We start from the raw sequence: 18,109 nt of genomic DNA on the forward strand, positions 1-18,109 counted from the left end.
ATCTATCTATCTATCTATCTATCTATCTATCTATCTATCTATCTGATAAATTAATGCTGATTGTAGCAAAACCTATATTAACTTACGATAACGTTATTTAGCACATCAATACAAATGTTCTTCGTTGTTCTTTAAGCTTTCTTTCCTTAACATTATTTTTAATAGTTTCTTTCATCTGTCTTTCTTTCTTTCTAAAAAGCTAAAACTTTATGTACGTTTCCTAAGACCAACGGGTATCTCTTGTACTGGCTAGTAAACTTTGATCACCCTGTCTTTTAACAAAAAATGTGAGAGCTGTTATTTGGTTATTGTTCTACAACTTCACTTTCTAAGAGGGTTTTTTTTTCAGAATAAAAGGATCAGAATAGAATAGAATTGCATGTGTTTAATATCAAAGATTTAATATCAAAGATGGAGGGACCTGATCATGTAATCACAAACCTTTTTATTACTTCTTAGTTATGTTCTGCATGATTAAAACTCAATCAACATGTATTAAACCAGAAAAATAACCTATTATTACATAAGCATCATAATTAAATCAAATAAATATGTCATTATTATAATTTTTATATACTGTATATATAATGGAAAAAATTATCATTGATCATGATCATCAAAACTTATCATGATATAAGCATAAAAAATAAATTATATATATATATATATATATATATATATATATATATATATATATATATATACTTTAAGTGAAAAATGAAATGATTTAAAATAAGAAAAATAAAGGGGAAATAAATCATATTGTAAATTATTAATTCATTTTTAGGCTATGGCAATAGGCAGAGCCCTAAAGTCTCGAAACAGAATTGAGGGAAAACAGATAAATGTATTATTTACACTCATAAATATACCCAAACAGTTTCAAGTTTTAAGTTGGAAGAGGAAGAAGACATAAGTGTCTTTGAAATTGACTTGAGAGGTCTGACAGGTGTGTGGCACAGTGTGGTATGATATTATTTAGGACTACGGCTGCCATAAAATGTGTGATTTTAACAACAAGTTGCAGCATCTTTTGTATCTTTTTTTCCGTGTCTGCCTGTCCTCTTTGCAGTGACCACCACTACCACCACCCCGTCTTCAGGTGTGAGTCACGCGAGGCGCTGCAACGACTCGGAGAAGGCCTACTGCGTTAACGGAGGAGACTGTTACTTCATACATGGTATTAACCAGCTGTCCTGCAAGTAAGTCGGTTCCTCGGTCGGCCCCTGTCCCCTCAGTCATCGCCGTGTAGTCGCTCCCCTGTCTCTCCTCCCTCTGTCTTTCTGTCTCTGTCTCTCTGGTCTCAAACACTGTCCTGCTTGTCTTCTGTTCCCTGGTTTGCCCTCCCCACAGACAGGCACCTGCAGCCCACCTAGACGCTCACTATGCATTGTGTCTGAAGCTTGTTGTTTGTTAGATTGTTACATAAGAAAAGGGATTTTGCATAAAGCTGATGGCTTGAACAGATCCTCACTTGGACGTTCTGTCGGCACACATGGGAATTGGTTGGATCTTGTTCTAAGATGATTACTTTAGTTTAGTGAGTTTGCTTGTGGTAACAGAAAGTCAAAAAACAGATGCCGAGAAATGCAAAGCTATTAGAACATAATGAACAGTTAAGGTGTCTTTGCTTTACAAATTATATTTATTACATCAGATTAGTTTTTTGTATTCAAAATAAACACCTGGACATTTCTTTTCTTTTGGCCATTTTTTATGAATAAAAATAAAGAGCCCTGACTATTTTAGATTAGTTGAAAAGGAAATGCAAAACCCTGGGCGTGTCTTTATCGTCCCAAGTCTAGCCTTGTGTTGTGTTTTGTGAGAGACTGGTTCGTGCTATATCTTCGCAGTTCAGATGGCAAAAAACAAAAGAAAGAAAGGGCAGAAACATTGCTGAGGAGATAAAACCTTTGAAAAAGTCTCCTGAATGTGTCATATGAAGAGGATTTGAGCTGGGGAACACGGGACCCGGAGAACACAGATACGCCGCCCTAAACGTTAATAGAACCCAACGGAAACGATTGGCGTGATGACAGTGTTTGTGGGAATAATATTGACATTAATATACAAATATAGATAAAAAAGTTGTAATCTTCCATTAGACAGTTTAGCAGACATTTGTCTCCTTGGTCCAATCAGGTATCTTGTAGAGCATGGAAGTTGATTCTACTGTTCTCTTTCTACCAAGAGCACAGTACTGCTCAGGGGAACTTCACAGGCGTGAAAAGTTAAAGAGGACATCCTGTGACGTAGTTTATTAGCTGCCACTGTTGTCGGTCACTCTTTTGGCATGTAACCACCAAACACTTTGCATGGTGAGGGCACCCAGCAAAGTAAAGAGGACAGCGGAGAACAGAGTAAATGTAATATCTGAAAACTGTCCTAGAATTCAAACTTTAAGAGTGTGTTAGCATACATATTATAAACTTATGACTTAACACTTACTACCATTTGTTGTTACCTAGCAACCATAATCACAGTATTGCTTATTTCTAATGGGTATTTGCCATTATTGACTGCCCTTTCATTTTAAAGGGGCACTATACAGTTTTAGCCATTTCTTGGCTTTTTGCTTGCAGGTTTCTATAGAGCTCCCCCTACAGGTTTCTCTATAGAGCCTACCTACAGGCTTCTCTATAGAGCTCCCCCTACAGGTTTCTCTATAGAGCCTACCTACAGGCTTCTCTATAGAGCTCCCCCTACAGGTTTTTCTATAGAGCCCCCTTACAGGTTTCTCTATAGAGCTCCCCCTACAGGTTTCCCTATAGAGCCCCCCTACAGGTTTTCCTATAGAGCTCCCCGGACAGTTTTCTCTATAGAGCCCCCTACAGGTTTCTCTATAGAGCTCCCCCTACAGGATTCTCTGTTGTACAGGTTTCTCTATAGACCTCCCCCTACAGGTTTCTCTATAGAGCTCCCCCTACAGGTTTATCCATAGAGCTCCCCCTACAGGTTTCTCTATAGAGCTCCCCCTACAGGCTTCTCAATAGAGCTCCCCCTACAGGTTTCCCTATAGACCCCCTCTATAAACTGCATAGTTCCCCTTTAACAATTAGATAATAGTCAACAGTATTTCCATAATAAACTTAGTCTCAAGTGAAATATCAGCATTAACTTAATTAAAACTTATAATTGTTCGACACATATTATTCAATTATCAACCGTGAAAGGATGGTGTAACAAGATTACTACTGGATCATGGACCTTTTATCTAAACTTTTCTCAAGTTGACAATAAGCTGAATAGCTAAAGATGAGTGACTGCAACAGGCTGGACGGTTTAGAGAAACAGACATAAGGACAGAAACAGAAGCTCAGCAAGGTACTGCTGTGGACAGGGGCAGCAGCTTATTTTAGCCACCTAAAAAAATCATCATCACTGTAGGTGTATGCTCTATTTACACTATTTTCACTGCTTCACCTTGCCGTCAGGTGACTTTTTTTATTCAAAGCCTCCGCATTTAGAGTTGGTATTCAGTTAGTTTGTTCTGTCTCGATTGGTTAGTTAGTATTATTGTGTGTTTTGGTGTTTTAAAGCGTTAGTGTGGAGTCACCAAAGTCAAACAATACCCGAAACAAACTAACCGATTGATGTGGCGCTAGACCGCCTTGTTCTGTTAGGTAAAATAACTGTTTTTGCAAAAGGAGTCTGGTGGCTTTGAAGAGAGTATAGATGACTATAATGGCTTCATTTCAAAATACCATAGAACTGTAGGCCTTTTTCTTTAGACACACTGGATAAGTAGCTTATACTATCACACTTCAAAATATCCAAACTGTCCCTTTAAATGGCACAGTATGCCGACAGCTGTGAGCTCAATACAATACAAACTGCAATTTTGCGATCAAAGCTTTGTATGAACCTAAGCTATGAAAAAGTCTTTGTTTTCCACTTTGTATAATGTGCAGTATAGTTTTTAAACTGGAAGTTGTGTTCTTTCACTTCCAACTTGCCATGCGTACAGGGTCATTTTGGAGCTGTGTAGCAAACACTTCCCCTGAGTTTGGATAACAGATGGCGTGTATAGTCATGTATATGATCAAGAGCTTTGTGGTTATACTACCTGTACAGTTGGATGTATCATGTATCATTAGAAATCCATTGTTAGATCCTGCCTGTTTCAGATCTACACTCTTTGTTTCTTCATTTCCATTTCTATCTCTTACTTTTTTTCCTCTGCTTCCCATCTTCACTCTCTCTCCCCATGCCTTTCTCTCTGTCCCTCATCTGATATACCTTCCGGTCATTGCTGAAGGATAAATCAGGATTCTTTTTTTCATGGTGCTGACAAGCAGAAAACTTTGTTCGAGAGGGTTGCATATAGACATTAGGAGTTGCGTATATAGCAATTACAGGAGTACAAAATGGGCCGGATTGTACAACATTCTGTGCATGATTGTGCTACACACAAGCATATTTCAAGATGCTACAACAGGCTAGCAAGATAGTAGCACACTAGCCGGCAGTTTCCAGAGAGTTACTGCAGCTTCTCAGCTCTGTCATCCTTTGTTGGCCTGTCTGTTTGGGCCGGTGGATAACAGGATGTAAATAAGACCCCTGACTGTAGACTGTCTGCTCAGCTTGTTCCCTCAGAGAAGTGTGGACCCCCCAATCTCACACGAAGACACTGAACAGCTGCAAATCACGGCAGTGCATGGCACTGGCAGGCGGCAGAAATGTTCTTATTATCCCTCAAATTTGAGTGGTGTTTATAAGCTCTTTTGGGCCAACCATGGAGACATATAATCTCCTCTTCCCTTTACAGCAAAATGGAGTCTGTAGGTTAAAGTGGAGGACGGCACATACAGAAAGGCACCCTGGCTTAAACAGAGAGTGGAGGTTAAAATGGAGATCAGTACATACAAATATGCCCGCTGGCGAGCTGTTGGCAGTCAAAGCTTGGTGTGTCTTGCTTACTCGATGTTCTTTTAACCTATGTTACAGCTTTCTGTGTACAGTTGCAGATACTCTGATTAATGTTGTTGCTTAACTCCAGTCTGGCTGCCAGCCCATGTATTCCCAGCTACAGTATAGGTTGAAAATGCCAAAGCCCCCATTTGAATCAATAACGTTAATGTAACCAAATCGAATCTACAAATGCCACAAGTTCAGGCTTGAATTGAACATAACGTCCACAGCTGTGTGTGTGTTTTTTTTTATCTTCGTTTTAACGATGCTTTGTATGATAAATATAAAATAAAATGAATCACAGGCTTTTGCTTTCATTCAGATGGTTTGAACCAAAGGTTTTCTTTCCCCCTGTGCTCATTCTCACGGCAGAAAGAACAGTACAATGGCAGGGGAGGGGGAAAAGGGTGGAGAAACGAGGGGACATAAGAATCAGGGAGAAACAGAAGAGAAGAGGGGAAAGACAAAAGAAAGGATACACTGTAAAAGGTCTGCAGGCATAGGGCTGCCTCTGCTCCGAGTGTCTCGCATCTCTCTCTCTCTACTCTATTTATAACTCTATGGGAAATTGCTGAGTTGGCTCTTCTGAGGGGTTTTGCTATAATTGATTCAAAATGCAAGTTGTCTCTTTAGTGGTGAGAAAGAGGAGAAATGAATCCCCAGTCAGTTACATGGACGGTATACTTTATGCAGGGGGATGGACGGAGGTCCTTGCCTTTTAAACTGGATCCGTTTGTTGACCTGATACTAAATCACTATAATAAAAACAATATGGCTATTAGAGCCAGAGAGCTTCTGTTATCCTATAAAAGGCCACACCCATGATAGCAGAACACTACGGTTGATCTATTGCTTTGATTCATCTACAGTATAATGTGCACTGCAGTTGGATCAGATTTTCTATAACATGTCTATTTTTCATTTGACTGCAGTAAAAGCTGATCTACTATCACTTATAGCAATAAAGAGATTCAATCAATTAGGCCTGGCTGGGTAAAAGCCATGACACTCATTATAATTTAAGACATTTCAGAATTAGAATTTTTTTTCTTTCTCAAGGACATGAATTGAAATGTAGTGTTTTCGTTTAAAGAGCTGGATAGAAATAATAGCCGTACTATTAAGTAACTTCGTAAAAAAAAGATCAATATTTTGGGCTATGTATGTGTATCAATTTCCGAGCGATGGTTATGCAGCGAGGAGCCTACTTGTTAGTTCCAGTGTTGGGATTTTGATGGCTGTTGCCTGCGTATGAATCATACGCAGCCCGTGGTATCGCTGACAGCTCGCCACCCATCCAGAAACAAAACACCCCCCTCTGCAGCTGTATGTAAACTCTCGCTGTTATTTATGCTCAAGAAATACCAAAAACCTATTCCAACCATTTTCATGCTCACACGCTGTGGAGGTCTGTCTCTCTCTCGGTCTCTCGCTCTCTTGTCTCTCTTTCTGCTTCTATCTTCGGTCTCTTTGTGTGTGTGAGTGTGTGTGTCTGTGTGTGTGTGTGTGTGTGTGTGTGTGTGTGTGTGTGTGTGTGCCACCTTTACACTTCCATCCTTGTAAAAATTTCAATTTTGGCCGAAGGTCATTTGAACAAGTCAACATTCTTTTAGGCTTATTCAAAGGATTCATTGGGGGATTTTTGTTCATGTCACGTGTTTCAATGGGTTCCCAGGCTTTCACACCAAACACACAAACACAGCATTACACATAGCAAGGATGTTTTTTTTCATCACGGAGCAGCACTCCCCTTAACCACTACATGTGCTAAACAGGGCTTTGATTTCCTGCTGGGTGTGTGCATTAAAAAATGTCTATATCTGAAATTTAGCTTCTTTTTAACCAAATGACCACAAAAAAATGGATTGGATTCCTTACGACGCTCTTTGCAAACACAACTGATCCTTTTCATGCCTTTGATCTTAACTATTAGTCCAAATAATTCATAATTTCAGCTTTTTTAAACTCAAATATTAGGTGTAATTCTATATAAATGAGGCTTATTGACCATGTATTCCAAAAAGTAGTGTAAAACTAGTTAATGGTAGTAAGGTGGTATTAGTGAAAACTTAAAAATAGTCTGAAAAAGGGACAAAATTGTCATTTTTTCCAGTTTTTTGACCCGGGAGGACAACGCAAGGGTTAAACCTTGACCTTCAAATACTCTGACGGAGACAAGGCACATTCAACGACATTCAGACTAAGTTTTTGTGATTAAATATTCTTCATATTATACAATTATCACACAATACACCGGGACGTAAGAACACATCCCAGGACCAACATAAAGACCCAACAAAAACACTACAGCAGGAACGGAGCTGACATTCAGACTCCCTACTTGTTTTATGGATTTCTAATCATTATATTACTTACTGATGAAGTTATAAGCATAGCAGGGAATATCCAAGAGGCCAGTATGTGTTTACATATTCTTTAACCTAGCTACATTTTGTATGTTCATAAGATGATTGGAATTATTCAGGTGAAATATTTAATGCTGCTCCAAATTATATTTTTTATAGTAACCGTGGAGTTGTTATGTGAAAATAGTGAGAAATGCTTTTTTTCTCATATATTGGAATATCAAACTGTGTTATCGAGCTCTGCTCTGATTGGTCAGTTTGGCTCCCAGCCAACAGGTATAGACAGTAGGCTTTATAGTTCAGAGAATATTGTAGATCCGAGACAAAACTGACTCAGAACGGAATCAGAGAAAAAGTCGCAATTCCAAATCCATCCGCTACTTCAGCACCACGGACAGCGCCATTCGTTTATCGACACACAGCACAGCCTACTGATATTTCAGAGCCATGGTTCAACATTAAATGGCAGACGAGATCCGTATAAACTGCCCTTGTCGGCTGTTTTACAGCTGTTTTACGGGCAAATTTTATGCAGTACATAAAAGTATTCCCTTGCTTTGCTTTTTCTATTTCATCATGGTTTTGGCCAGGGGTTAAGAAATGGACGCAATGAATGAAAGTCCATAATAAGGCAAATGGGACTGTGTGTGTGTGTGTGCTTGTGTGCATCTGTGTTTGTATGTGAGAGGTTGTTGGAGGTTACCGACTGTACGTTTGATCCCTCCTACTACCTGCACCACCATCACATGACCCCCCGTGACTGTGATGATGTCTTAACTGTAGCAGTGATGTCATATTGATGGCGGTGATGTCACGGTATGCAGCTCATCTCTCTCTCTGTAGTTGGTGGATTGTGCTGTTTCTAATCCCTCATCTCTCTGCTCTCTTATGTCTCCCTCCTTCCCTTCCTCTCTCTCGTTTCCCTTCTTTTCTATCTGTCTTTGTGAACTTACCCTCCTCTCTTTCCTCCTGTCGAACCCTCTTTCTTCCCTCTGTATCTTTAACCCTCCCCCCTCTGTGTCTTGTTTTCCCTCCATCAGGTGTCCCAATGACTATACGGGGGACCGCTGTCAAAACTCCGTCATGGCCGGTTTCTACAGTATGTCCATTTGCTCTTGTCTGTCTTCTTCCCACTGAGATGCTGCATGCTACATCGGAGGGGGTAGATGGAGGGAGCGCTCTTTGTGTGTGTTTGTGTGTGTCTGTGTGTGTGTGTCTCTTGTGTTTCGTGTAAGTTAACCTGTATGTATGTATGTGTGTGTTAAAGTGAATTTGCATGCCTCTGTGTCCTACCCCCTGTCTCCCCTGGTTCCTCCGTGGCGCTCCTCTGGTCACCAGAAACAAACAAATGAGAGATTTGATCATTTATAGTACATATAAGATCAATTATACATAATATGCATATACTGGATACTTGAAAAGCTGCCCAAAAAAGTTTTGACAACTCAACAACAAGCAGCACATCTGTACAGCATGTTGTCTACTCTAAAACTCTGAAATTTAAGTGGTGAATTGCACACAAATACTTCTGTTGCAGCTTGATTCAGAGAACTGCAAGAAGAAACAGAGGAGACAGAGAATTAACACAATATAAAGCTTTCATTGGAACACTTTATTGTCACTTTTCTTTGTAGATGGTCCATCGGTGCTGTTCAAAAACTAAAATGAAACTATCAAGGCTATGTGCCTATGTGAACGTTTTTACTCCATGCTCTGCCTCTCTTTTAAAGGAGAACATTTTTTCATTGATTTTACTTTTAGGAGCATAACTCAAGGCTTTAAATGGAGAACAATGTAAGTCCTTCTGACGCTGTTTTAAACAGCCACCAGTCAAAACTAAACGCTACAGTGTGTCCAAACCCCCAACAATGTGGCAAGTAAATGACAATGAGAATTAGAGTTAGAATGTGTTCAACATTTAGGTCTAAATGTAATGACTTTTGAAAATGTCAGTGATGGTTATATGTAAGGATCAGTCCCTATGTGATATTGATTTTAATAAGTGAAGTTTCTCCATATCATGTGAGTGGAATCTGTCCTGAACTCAGAGATTAGGATAAAACCCACAGTAATAATGACCGTGGTGACCTCTTGTTTTCACTCTAAGCATCTATGGATCATCTGATAAAATCTTTCATTACGGCATGTGGCTAAATGCTTCTTGAAATGTTCTAGGGTTGACTACTGTGTTCACAATGGTGTCACTTGTTTTCATTCTTATCACAGTTATATGTAACTAAAGGAAAATTCAGATGTGTGTGATTTGGCTTAGTTTTGCAAAAAAAAACTGGAAACAGGGGGAAAAAGCTAGCCTGGCTCTGTCCAACGGTAGAAAGAAATCCACCAACCAGCATCTCTAAAATATTGATCAAAACATTATGTCATGTCAATGTGTCACAAATACAACTTGTGGTTTTACAGGATTTTGCAGTGAATTCCAGTGTTGTCTTGGAAATCAGTGGTGCTGATGGGCAGATTGTTTCAGGATTTGTTTTTTACCTGAGGACGGAGCCAGGCTGCATCCAGTCTGTATGCTAAGCTAAGCTAAGCTAAGCTAAGCTAAAAGTACCCTGGCTCTAGCTTCTAGTGTTCAGTCATGAGAGTGGTGTCGAGTTTGATCATATCGCTCTTAGCAAGAAAGCGAATATGCAACATTTTCAAAAATTGATCCTGGATGCAATTGGGCATTTTTGCTCACTTTCCTGTGATTGCATGAGCAGTGACACTGAAACACATCATTATTGGTATCAACCAGAGATTCCATGACACGTTCATGAAGATTAAGCACTGACACAGAAGCTTAAATAATTCCTGTAGGGTTGGCTACTTTTATACAGAAATAAAAGTGCTGCTTCCTCCATCAGCTGTGTCACTCTGCTGTTACTGGCCCAGCAATCACAGGGATATCCAATAGAGGAATACAATGCCATGTTTTTGTTGGTTGTGGAAGTTTTCCACACTGAATAATGTCTAATTTAAACCTAAACCAGGTCGTAAGACATCATATTATATGTGACGTCAGTTTATTTTTACCCCCATCATCAGGCCTTGTGTCCACGCTGAAATCCGTCTGTGTGCTTTTTTTTTTTATTTTGCATTGTGACGCTCTTTCGGTCAGTCGAAGCTACACTTTTCTGCTGTTTTGAATCCATGTTGATTTGTCACTGCCTGCTTTTCTATTGTTCGGATCATCAAGCACTGTCAAACTGTAGAGTAGTTAAGGTCAGGCTGTTTTTTTGTATGGGCCTTTCTTTTTACAGCTGGTAATGCATGCAAAGCCTTGGACATTAGGAATGCTCAGATGATTTCTCTGTAAATCAAAAGAAAGGTTATAATAGCTGTACGCAGCCGTAGTGGGACAAAGTGCATTACAAGAGGTATGCTGTAATCAATACAAAGGCACACAATTGCAATTAGTCAAACGAGTTATAGCACCCACTCCCATTTGCTGTGCCAGCCTCATTGACTGTAATGTGTTTTTATGTTGTAGAGTAACTCACTGCTTTTTATCCTTTTCTTTTGTCTTGTTTTTTCTTTTTCTTTTTTTCTTTTTACCATTCCTGTCTGTTGTTAACTCCAGAAATGAGGTCTAGTAAATATAGCAGTAAGTGATGTGGCTTCTTGTCTTGCTGTCTTTTTCCATCTGTCTCTGCATGCCTTTTCCTGCCTGTTGGCTTTCTCTTACCTTCTGCATTTGGTTCATTTGATCCCTTTTGATTTAGTTTGGTTCGGTTTGTTTTCCTATCATTTCTGGGGGTCACAGAGCCAAGGCTGTCTGAGTTGTCTGTCTGTTACAGGACAGTCCACTTGTCAATCACTATGATTGACAGCACTAATTAACCTGTGTCCTGGTTCAGCGTATATAGGACATGAAAAATAACATATCTGCTCCAAAGTGGACATTACACCTGACCCTATCTGTCTCTTTTCTTTTACCACAACAACTTTCTGCGCTGGCAGAGCTGCTCAGAATTGAATTTATGGGTATGGAACATTATTATTCATTTTGCTGTTCTTAAAGGGTTTGCCAAGATCCTCTCACAGTCACACATTATTGTGCCATCTTCTTTCTTAAACCAACAACTGGGTCTCCCTCAACCTGTCCCTCTTTTTCTCCTGCCCACTAACCTGCTTTCAAGACACATAACCTCCCTTCTGTGCATGCACTCTTCTTACAGTCGGACACATTTGGAGAAGTAGACATTAGAGGCGGGCACAAATTAACTGGGAAGGATACATTAATTAAAGAAAGTGCAGAGGTGAATTAAAACACAATTTACTAAGCCTAGCGGAGATGTGTTTACCTGGACACCATATCAGAGCAGAAGATATCTTGTTTGTCCAAAAATGTAGAGTTTCACATCATCAATAAATACAAGTAGCTGGCTCGTCCTCTGGGGCTTTGGCAATGCATATTGGCTTCAGCAGCCTGTCGAATTAAAACATGCAAGCTGCGAGTATTTTAGCAAAGCGTTGCCAAAAGAAAGCAAAAGGCCTGACCACATAGTCTGTCCTTATTATTCTGCCCTTGATTGACTCGGTGTCAGAGTCGAGAGCTCGCCTGTCCTAAATCATGATTGCTGTTGGCTCCACTGTGCCAGCGAGCTCGCCTTCCCATTTCCCTTTGCCTTTCTGTATCAGTACCCTTTGACACACACACAATGCCGGGCCAAGGCTCTCGTAGACTTGTCAGTCCTTACAGAGGGCCTTTATTTAGAGCCCCCGACCCTCCTCCCTCACCCCTCCCCAGTGGCATGTCTACGTGAGGTGATGAATTAGGTAACAGGGACAGTTACGTATTCACCAGCTTTTACCGTATTTCCAACTTTCTTCCATAAGATCAACAGATAGTCAGCTATAAATCTCTCATAGATGCCACGGTGTTATGTCAGTTTTAGTCCAACATGAGAAGAAACTGAATATTTGTAAAACAGAAGGTTTGTGACATTGAAAAGCATTAATCTTTAGTGACTTTAATTTGGCCGTGACAAACAATCCAAGGGCCTCTATAATCCAGCTTCAGCTGATAAGGGGACAAAGTCAGGATTTGTGTGGTTTCTGGGGACTAGTTTCTCCCGGGCCATTCTCCTGGACCCGCCCCTGGTCCCCTCTCAGCCCCCCCCCCCCCTTCCTCTCCCTCTGTCTACATGTTCCCACCTGCTCCTCCTTCCTCGCCTCTTTTATTCCCTCCCTCCCCCCCCTCATGTTCTGTTCTGTTCTGTTTGTTGCTCCCTCTGTCATTGTGTCGTGCTTTTCCGTTCTGACACAGAGTGTGACACCACAGCGGGCCCAGAAATCTGACTTAACCTAGTTCCACCTGATGGCGAAGTATTCACACAGCATCACCACAAACCTGTTAGAACGTAATGAGTTTCATGTAGTTCAGTGTAACGTGATCCAGATCTGTCTAGAGATGATAGGAGAATTGCAATAGACCAAAGGATAACATTTAGAATGAAAAACAATACTTAAAATTATATTTTCTTGTGTAGGTTTTTCCCATTAGCTTGGGAAAGAATGAAATGAATTGTCTTTTATACCAGCTGATATTATCCAAAAGCAGTACAATATCCAATACCATGATAATTTGCACCATGGATACAATGGATTTCTATTTCCACCTGTTATTCAAGCAAAAAAAAAAAGCTGTGTTCACTTGGTTTGCAGGTAAAACTACAGCATAGTTAAAGGTGGAGATCAGGAAACTTAAACAACTTTGAATAATACTGGAATTAGATTTAGATTATTATACAGTGATTTGCATAAGTTTACACCATACGCTAAAGTTGATTAAAAAGATGAATAAAACTAAAATACTTTTGGAAATTGATCTTAATGTCTTAATTAAAAAAATTCTAGGAAAATGCAACCTTATAAAGACACCAATTTTCTTTGTAATGGACTAATGTATTGTATTGTTAAAATACAGGGGACATAAGTATACAACCCCATCTGTTAAATTCCCATAGAAGCAGGTACATTTTTATTTTTAAAGTCCAGTTATTTTATGGATCCAGGATTCTATGCATCCTGATAAAGTTGGCCTTTGGAATTAAAATAGCATATACAGTATATTCCCTTTAACGCATTTAATGTATTAATGAATGTCGAAGGGGCAGAAAAAATATGTTTGGAATTGTTTTCAGTGTTAGTTCTGGTGAGCCTTGTGAATACTTAACTTTTTCATTCTCAGGCTACTGTGTTATCAACACTTTGAACAATTTTTTCTTTTTAACTTTTTCATCTGGACGACATTTGATTTGATGATTCCATCCATACAGGCATGCATTCAGATCCCCTGTAGTGTCCTCTGTAGCATTACATCCCCATGGCCATTGTAAATACACTTGTATAGGGACAGCAGGAAGTCTATGTCAGGAATTAGCTTTACGACTCTGCTTTGCATCATGATATTTATGAGCTTGTAGTATTACTTGTGTGTTGTATTACTACTGTTTAACTGTAGTACAGTTACAACTGAAAGGCATGTTCCATTATAGATCAGGAGTTGTTTTATAGACAGCACAGGGGATAGGAAGGCAGCAGATAATAGTGAGAAAACTGTTTCTTTAGTTTCAGTCAGTGGAGTAGTGCTCATGCTGTTCGTGTGTGTGTGTGTGTGTGTGTGTGTGTGTGTGTGTGTGTGTGTGTGTGTGTGTGTGTGTGTGTGTGTGTGTGTGTCTATCTATCTGTGTGTGCACATATTCTTGTGATTGTGATTGTTTGCCATGTGTGGATGTGTGCATGCATATGAACATGTGTTTGGGGGTGTGTGTGTGTGTGTGTGTGTGTGTGTGTGTGTGTGTGTGTGGGTGTGTGGGTGTGTGTGTTACCATCCACAGAGGCTGAGGAGCTCTACCAGAGGCGGGTGCTGACGATCACAGGCATCTGTGTGGCGCTGTTGGTGGTCGGCATCGTTTGTGTGGTGGCCTACTGCAAAACCAAGTATGTGTCTTTCACGGAAAAAGAAATGAATCCCTATAATGAAAGGCTCCAAATTATTCCCCTGTAAAAAAATACATGTAGCTAGACTATCTGTCCAATCTGAGGACTATGGTTACCTGGTCCTCAGATCTCTGCAGGGTAAATCCAGACAGCTAGCTAGACTATCTGTACAATCTGAGTTTCTGTTGATGACTAAAACAACGTTTGAACCTACACGTGTTCCACAAAAACAAGTCCTGAGACTATCGGCGGTATCGGCGGTCTGCAACAACATCAGTATGTTCTCAGTCACTGTTCCGGATCACTTATCATAACCCTTATTGTAACCCTCCCAGGAAGCAGAGGCAGAAGATGCACAGTCACCTACACCAGAACCAGAATCAGTGTGTGGAGCAACCCAACCGCATGCTGGCCAACGGCCCCAACCACCCCGGGCCCGGGCCAGAGGAGATCCCCATGGTCGACGTGAGTCCAAACAGTAGAAACACAGAGCAGAGGCAGGTAGAGGTCATCAGGAGGTCAAAAGTCTCATGCTGAGGGGAAACAGGTCACTACTGACAGAGTCAAGATTTCCAGACAGAAATATATAAATAACCAACATTTTTGGGAGAAATGCAACAATATAAACTGAACAAGTTTGAATGTCAAAACAAGGAAAAGTTAGTCACATTTTGGCAAAAGGGAAAGGCTGTTTTCTTTTATTTGAGCTTTTTTAGCTTCTTTTTTAAGTTGAGACACTGGTTACACATAAAGATAGATAGATAGATAGATAGATAGATAGATAGATAGATAGATAGATAGATAGATAGATAGATATTGATCCAAAAAAAGGGAAATTATGGCGTTCCAGCAGCAAAATCAGTCACACAGTACAGAATATAAGTCTTATTGACATACTAGAATACAATATCCAGTGCAGACATACAATATACTTGAAATAATAGGATAAAATACAAGCACAAATATTTGACTGCTTATTGCAGTATTGTAGTGTCTCAGAGTCTTACATTTTAAAGCATACAAAGTTTTGTACCAGAGTCGGTGACAAGAGACATTTTTGGAATCTGTGATTTTGTTTCAGCTACTGGCAGCCACCAGTTACAATAATACAGTACAACCCATGCAATACATATACAATGTTTTATAAGTTATCATTCAGGATGCATGGTAGTCACATTTTGTAATCTACAGGCTGACTTAGCTTTCTTATCAAAGTACTGCTGAAATACAGTTAAGCCTAATGTGTCAGTGCTTTTAATTAAATATTACTGTCCTATGAATAGGATTTTGATGTCACACGTTCCAGAATACCATCAGATATTTATAAACGCGAAAAGAGGAACGGAAGAAGAAAGAGAAGACACGAGAACTGGCTGTTGGCTTCACCCGAGCAAACTGCACAGGAAGCCCACCAAGCCTCCTTAGATGGAGTCCCTGGTCGACTTTATTTTAAGGTTCTTTTAGCCTTCAGAGCACTTTTGCCTCTAAAAAGAGTCTCTGTGTAAATTAAGCTCCGATCCACTGACAACAAAGGAAAATACGGTGAAACCGAGCTGACAGACATTAAAGAGTGTGCAGAAACACCTACCATTCTTCGGGAGACACACTTCGCATGAGGCGGCGTAATAGCAACAATTAAAGAGACGTGATGAGGAGTTACAAACGATCTGTGCAGGAGAATCCTCTCATCATTAGGTATCACATACATGTACTTTAGATTGTATATCTATCTGCAATTTCAATTCAATTTTATTAATAGTATCAAATCATAACAAGAGTCATCTCGAGACACTTTACAGATAGAGTAGGTCTTGACCACACTCTATAATTTGCAAAGACCCAACAGTTCCCTCCAGAGCAAGCAACAGTGCGACAGTGGCGAGGAAAAACTTCCTTTATGGCAGGAACCTGGGACAGACCCAGACCCAGACCCAGGCTCTTGGTAGGCGGTGTCTGACGACCGGTTGGGGTTAGAATGAAGAGTGGCAATAACAGTCACAAAAAATAGTAGTTTGTAGTAGTTCCTGGCATAGCAGGGCACTGTGCGGCATTACAAGGCCCAGCAGGACGTAGCAGGGCACCGCAGAGCGTATCAGGACATAACATGGCATCGCAGAACATGTAGCGGGACCATGGCAACAGCTGCTACCATGATTTTGAAGCCTACCTGATCTGAGGAAACATGCTGGGCAAAAAAGAACACAAGGACTCCGGGGAATAACTCCCCAGAGCTTTTCTGGGACATGGATGCACACAAAATGGAAAGATAGAAAGATAGAAGGGAGAGGAACTCGGTGTGTCAAAGGAAGTCCCCCAGCTGTCTAAACCTATTACAGCATAACTAAGAGAGACAGGGTAAAGAGAGGAGCCTGGTCGGGCTAGAACTCTCCCCAAACGGATCGGGCTGTATGCCCTGCCTCGCTCTAGTTTTACTATATTATTATTTTATTATTGATTATATGATAGATAAATCTGATAACAGGTGGACCTGCTTCTCGTCATTGTTGTCAGATTTATACGTGTTAGATAAGAGTCATATACGTCACAATACTGCACTATAGTGCAACTTGCACAAACATATTTGTATGTTTTACTTACATCTTTAGAAATACTATATAAGCAGGTTGTACAAAGGTTGTACATTCACCATTTGTACACACATGTATATATGTACATTATGTCCTTTGTATTTTTATCTTTTCAAATAGTTCTTGCATTCTCTCATGTTTATTATCTCTTTCATATTCTGTGATGTGTTTGATATTTGGAAAATAAAGACATGAGTATTCTGTATATTTGTGTGTGTGTTTGTGTGTGTTGCAGTACATCTCCAAGAGCATCCCAACGACCGAGTGTGTGATCAGCCACGGAGCAGAGGGTGCAGGCAACTACGCAGGCAGCCGAATGTCTACGCGCTCCCACCACTCGACCACTGCCTCACACGCTTCCAGGTAGATCTGCCACCCATGCACATCCAGACGGGCACGTATACACATAAAAATGATAGAATTTACAACTTACAGTTTCATTTATTTGCTATTATAGGGACTATTTCTTTGGTAGAAAGTAGCTCCAATGACAACTGTTGGCAGTAAAGTCTGTGGGTGACCCAGAATAGTGATGGATTTCTGGATAGAAATATTCATGGTATATGTTTTTTCCTTCAACTCTATTATATTGGGATAGCAGCAGGAATCTTAGAGACAGTTATCTGAAAACATGATACAGATACAAACAATGCTACCTGCATACTGTAGGTAGAAAGTAAGTGTGAAAATGTGATTTGGTTGAACCAAATTTTTAACAGTTTAATGGCAGTGCTTCGACTTTGGACTTTTTTTATATCACAACAATATCAACCGAATCAAGAGGTTTAAACGCCCGGAGACTTGCACTGGACAGTCACACCAATGGCGGATTTGTCACTTTGTGAAATGGGACGTTTTATAGCTGGCTAAATTGAAAAATGTTTCCCCACTGGAGGGAAGAACATTGACTCTCCAGGCTCACTGAAGCAAGCTTTGATGTACTGCATCATCTGATACTGTAGTGAACAGGATAACCGAAGAATCGCCCATTTTAACTTACTGTACTTATACGGCACACACAGAGCAACAGTAGCATCCAGTACATCGCACACTGATTGGCATTCAATCTCTCCTTTGGTTCACCAACTCTTGAGAAACATATGAGTGTCTTTGGCCTGTTTATGTTCCACTGTTGTCACCAGTGTGTACTTTGTCTTGTCTCTATTCCCATACTAAGAGCCCTGTAATGTTGTTTTTATTAGAGATGACAGTATCAGAAAAGCCTCTGATACTGACTAAAATGCTGGTATCGGTATCATCATCATTATCAAATGAACTCAGAAAAAAATCTACTTTAAA

The 18,109-nt window shown here is 40.1% G+C and overlaps 1 protein-coding gene across 2 annotated transcripts in view; it reads left to right on the forward strand.

The window, feature by feature from the left end:
- nrg2b (neuregulin 2b) overlaps nt 1–18,109 on the forward strand; it is a 58,815-nt gene that overhangs the window by 31,254 nt on the left and 9,452 nt on the right. Inside the window, exons 4-9 of one of the 2 annotated variants that reach the window (XM_034884313.1) lie at nt 1,073–1,202; nt 8,318–8,376; nt 11,238–11,261; nt 14,120–14,222; nt 14,558–14,687; nt 17,046–17,173. In XM_034884313.1, the coding sequence (XP_034740204.1) occupies nt 1,073–1,202; nt 8,318–8,376; nt 11,238–11,261; nt 14,120–14,222; nt 14,558–14,687; nt 17,046–17,173 (574 nt within the window). The remainder of the gene's footprint in view (nt 1–1,072; nt 1,203–8,317; nt 8,377–11,237; nt 11,262–14,119; nt 14,223–14,557; nt 14,688–17,045; nt 17,174–18,109) is intronic. The other variant, XM_034884314.1, reaches the window with a different exon arrangement.

Source organism: Etheostoma cragini, chromosome 10, assembly GCF_013103735.1.
Source record: "Etheostoma cragini isolate CJK2018 chromosome 10, CSU_Ecrag_1.0, whole genome shotgun sequence".
Lineage (NCBI taxonomy): Eukaryota > Metazoa > Chordata > Actinopteri > Perciformes > Percidae > Etheostoma > Etheostoma cragini.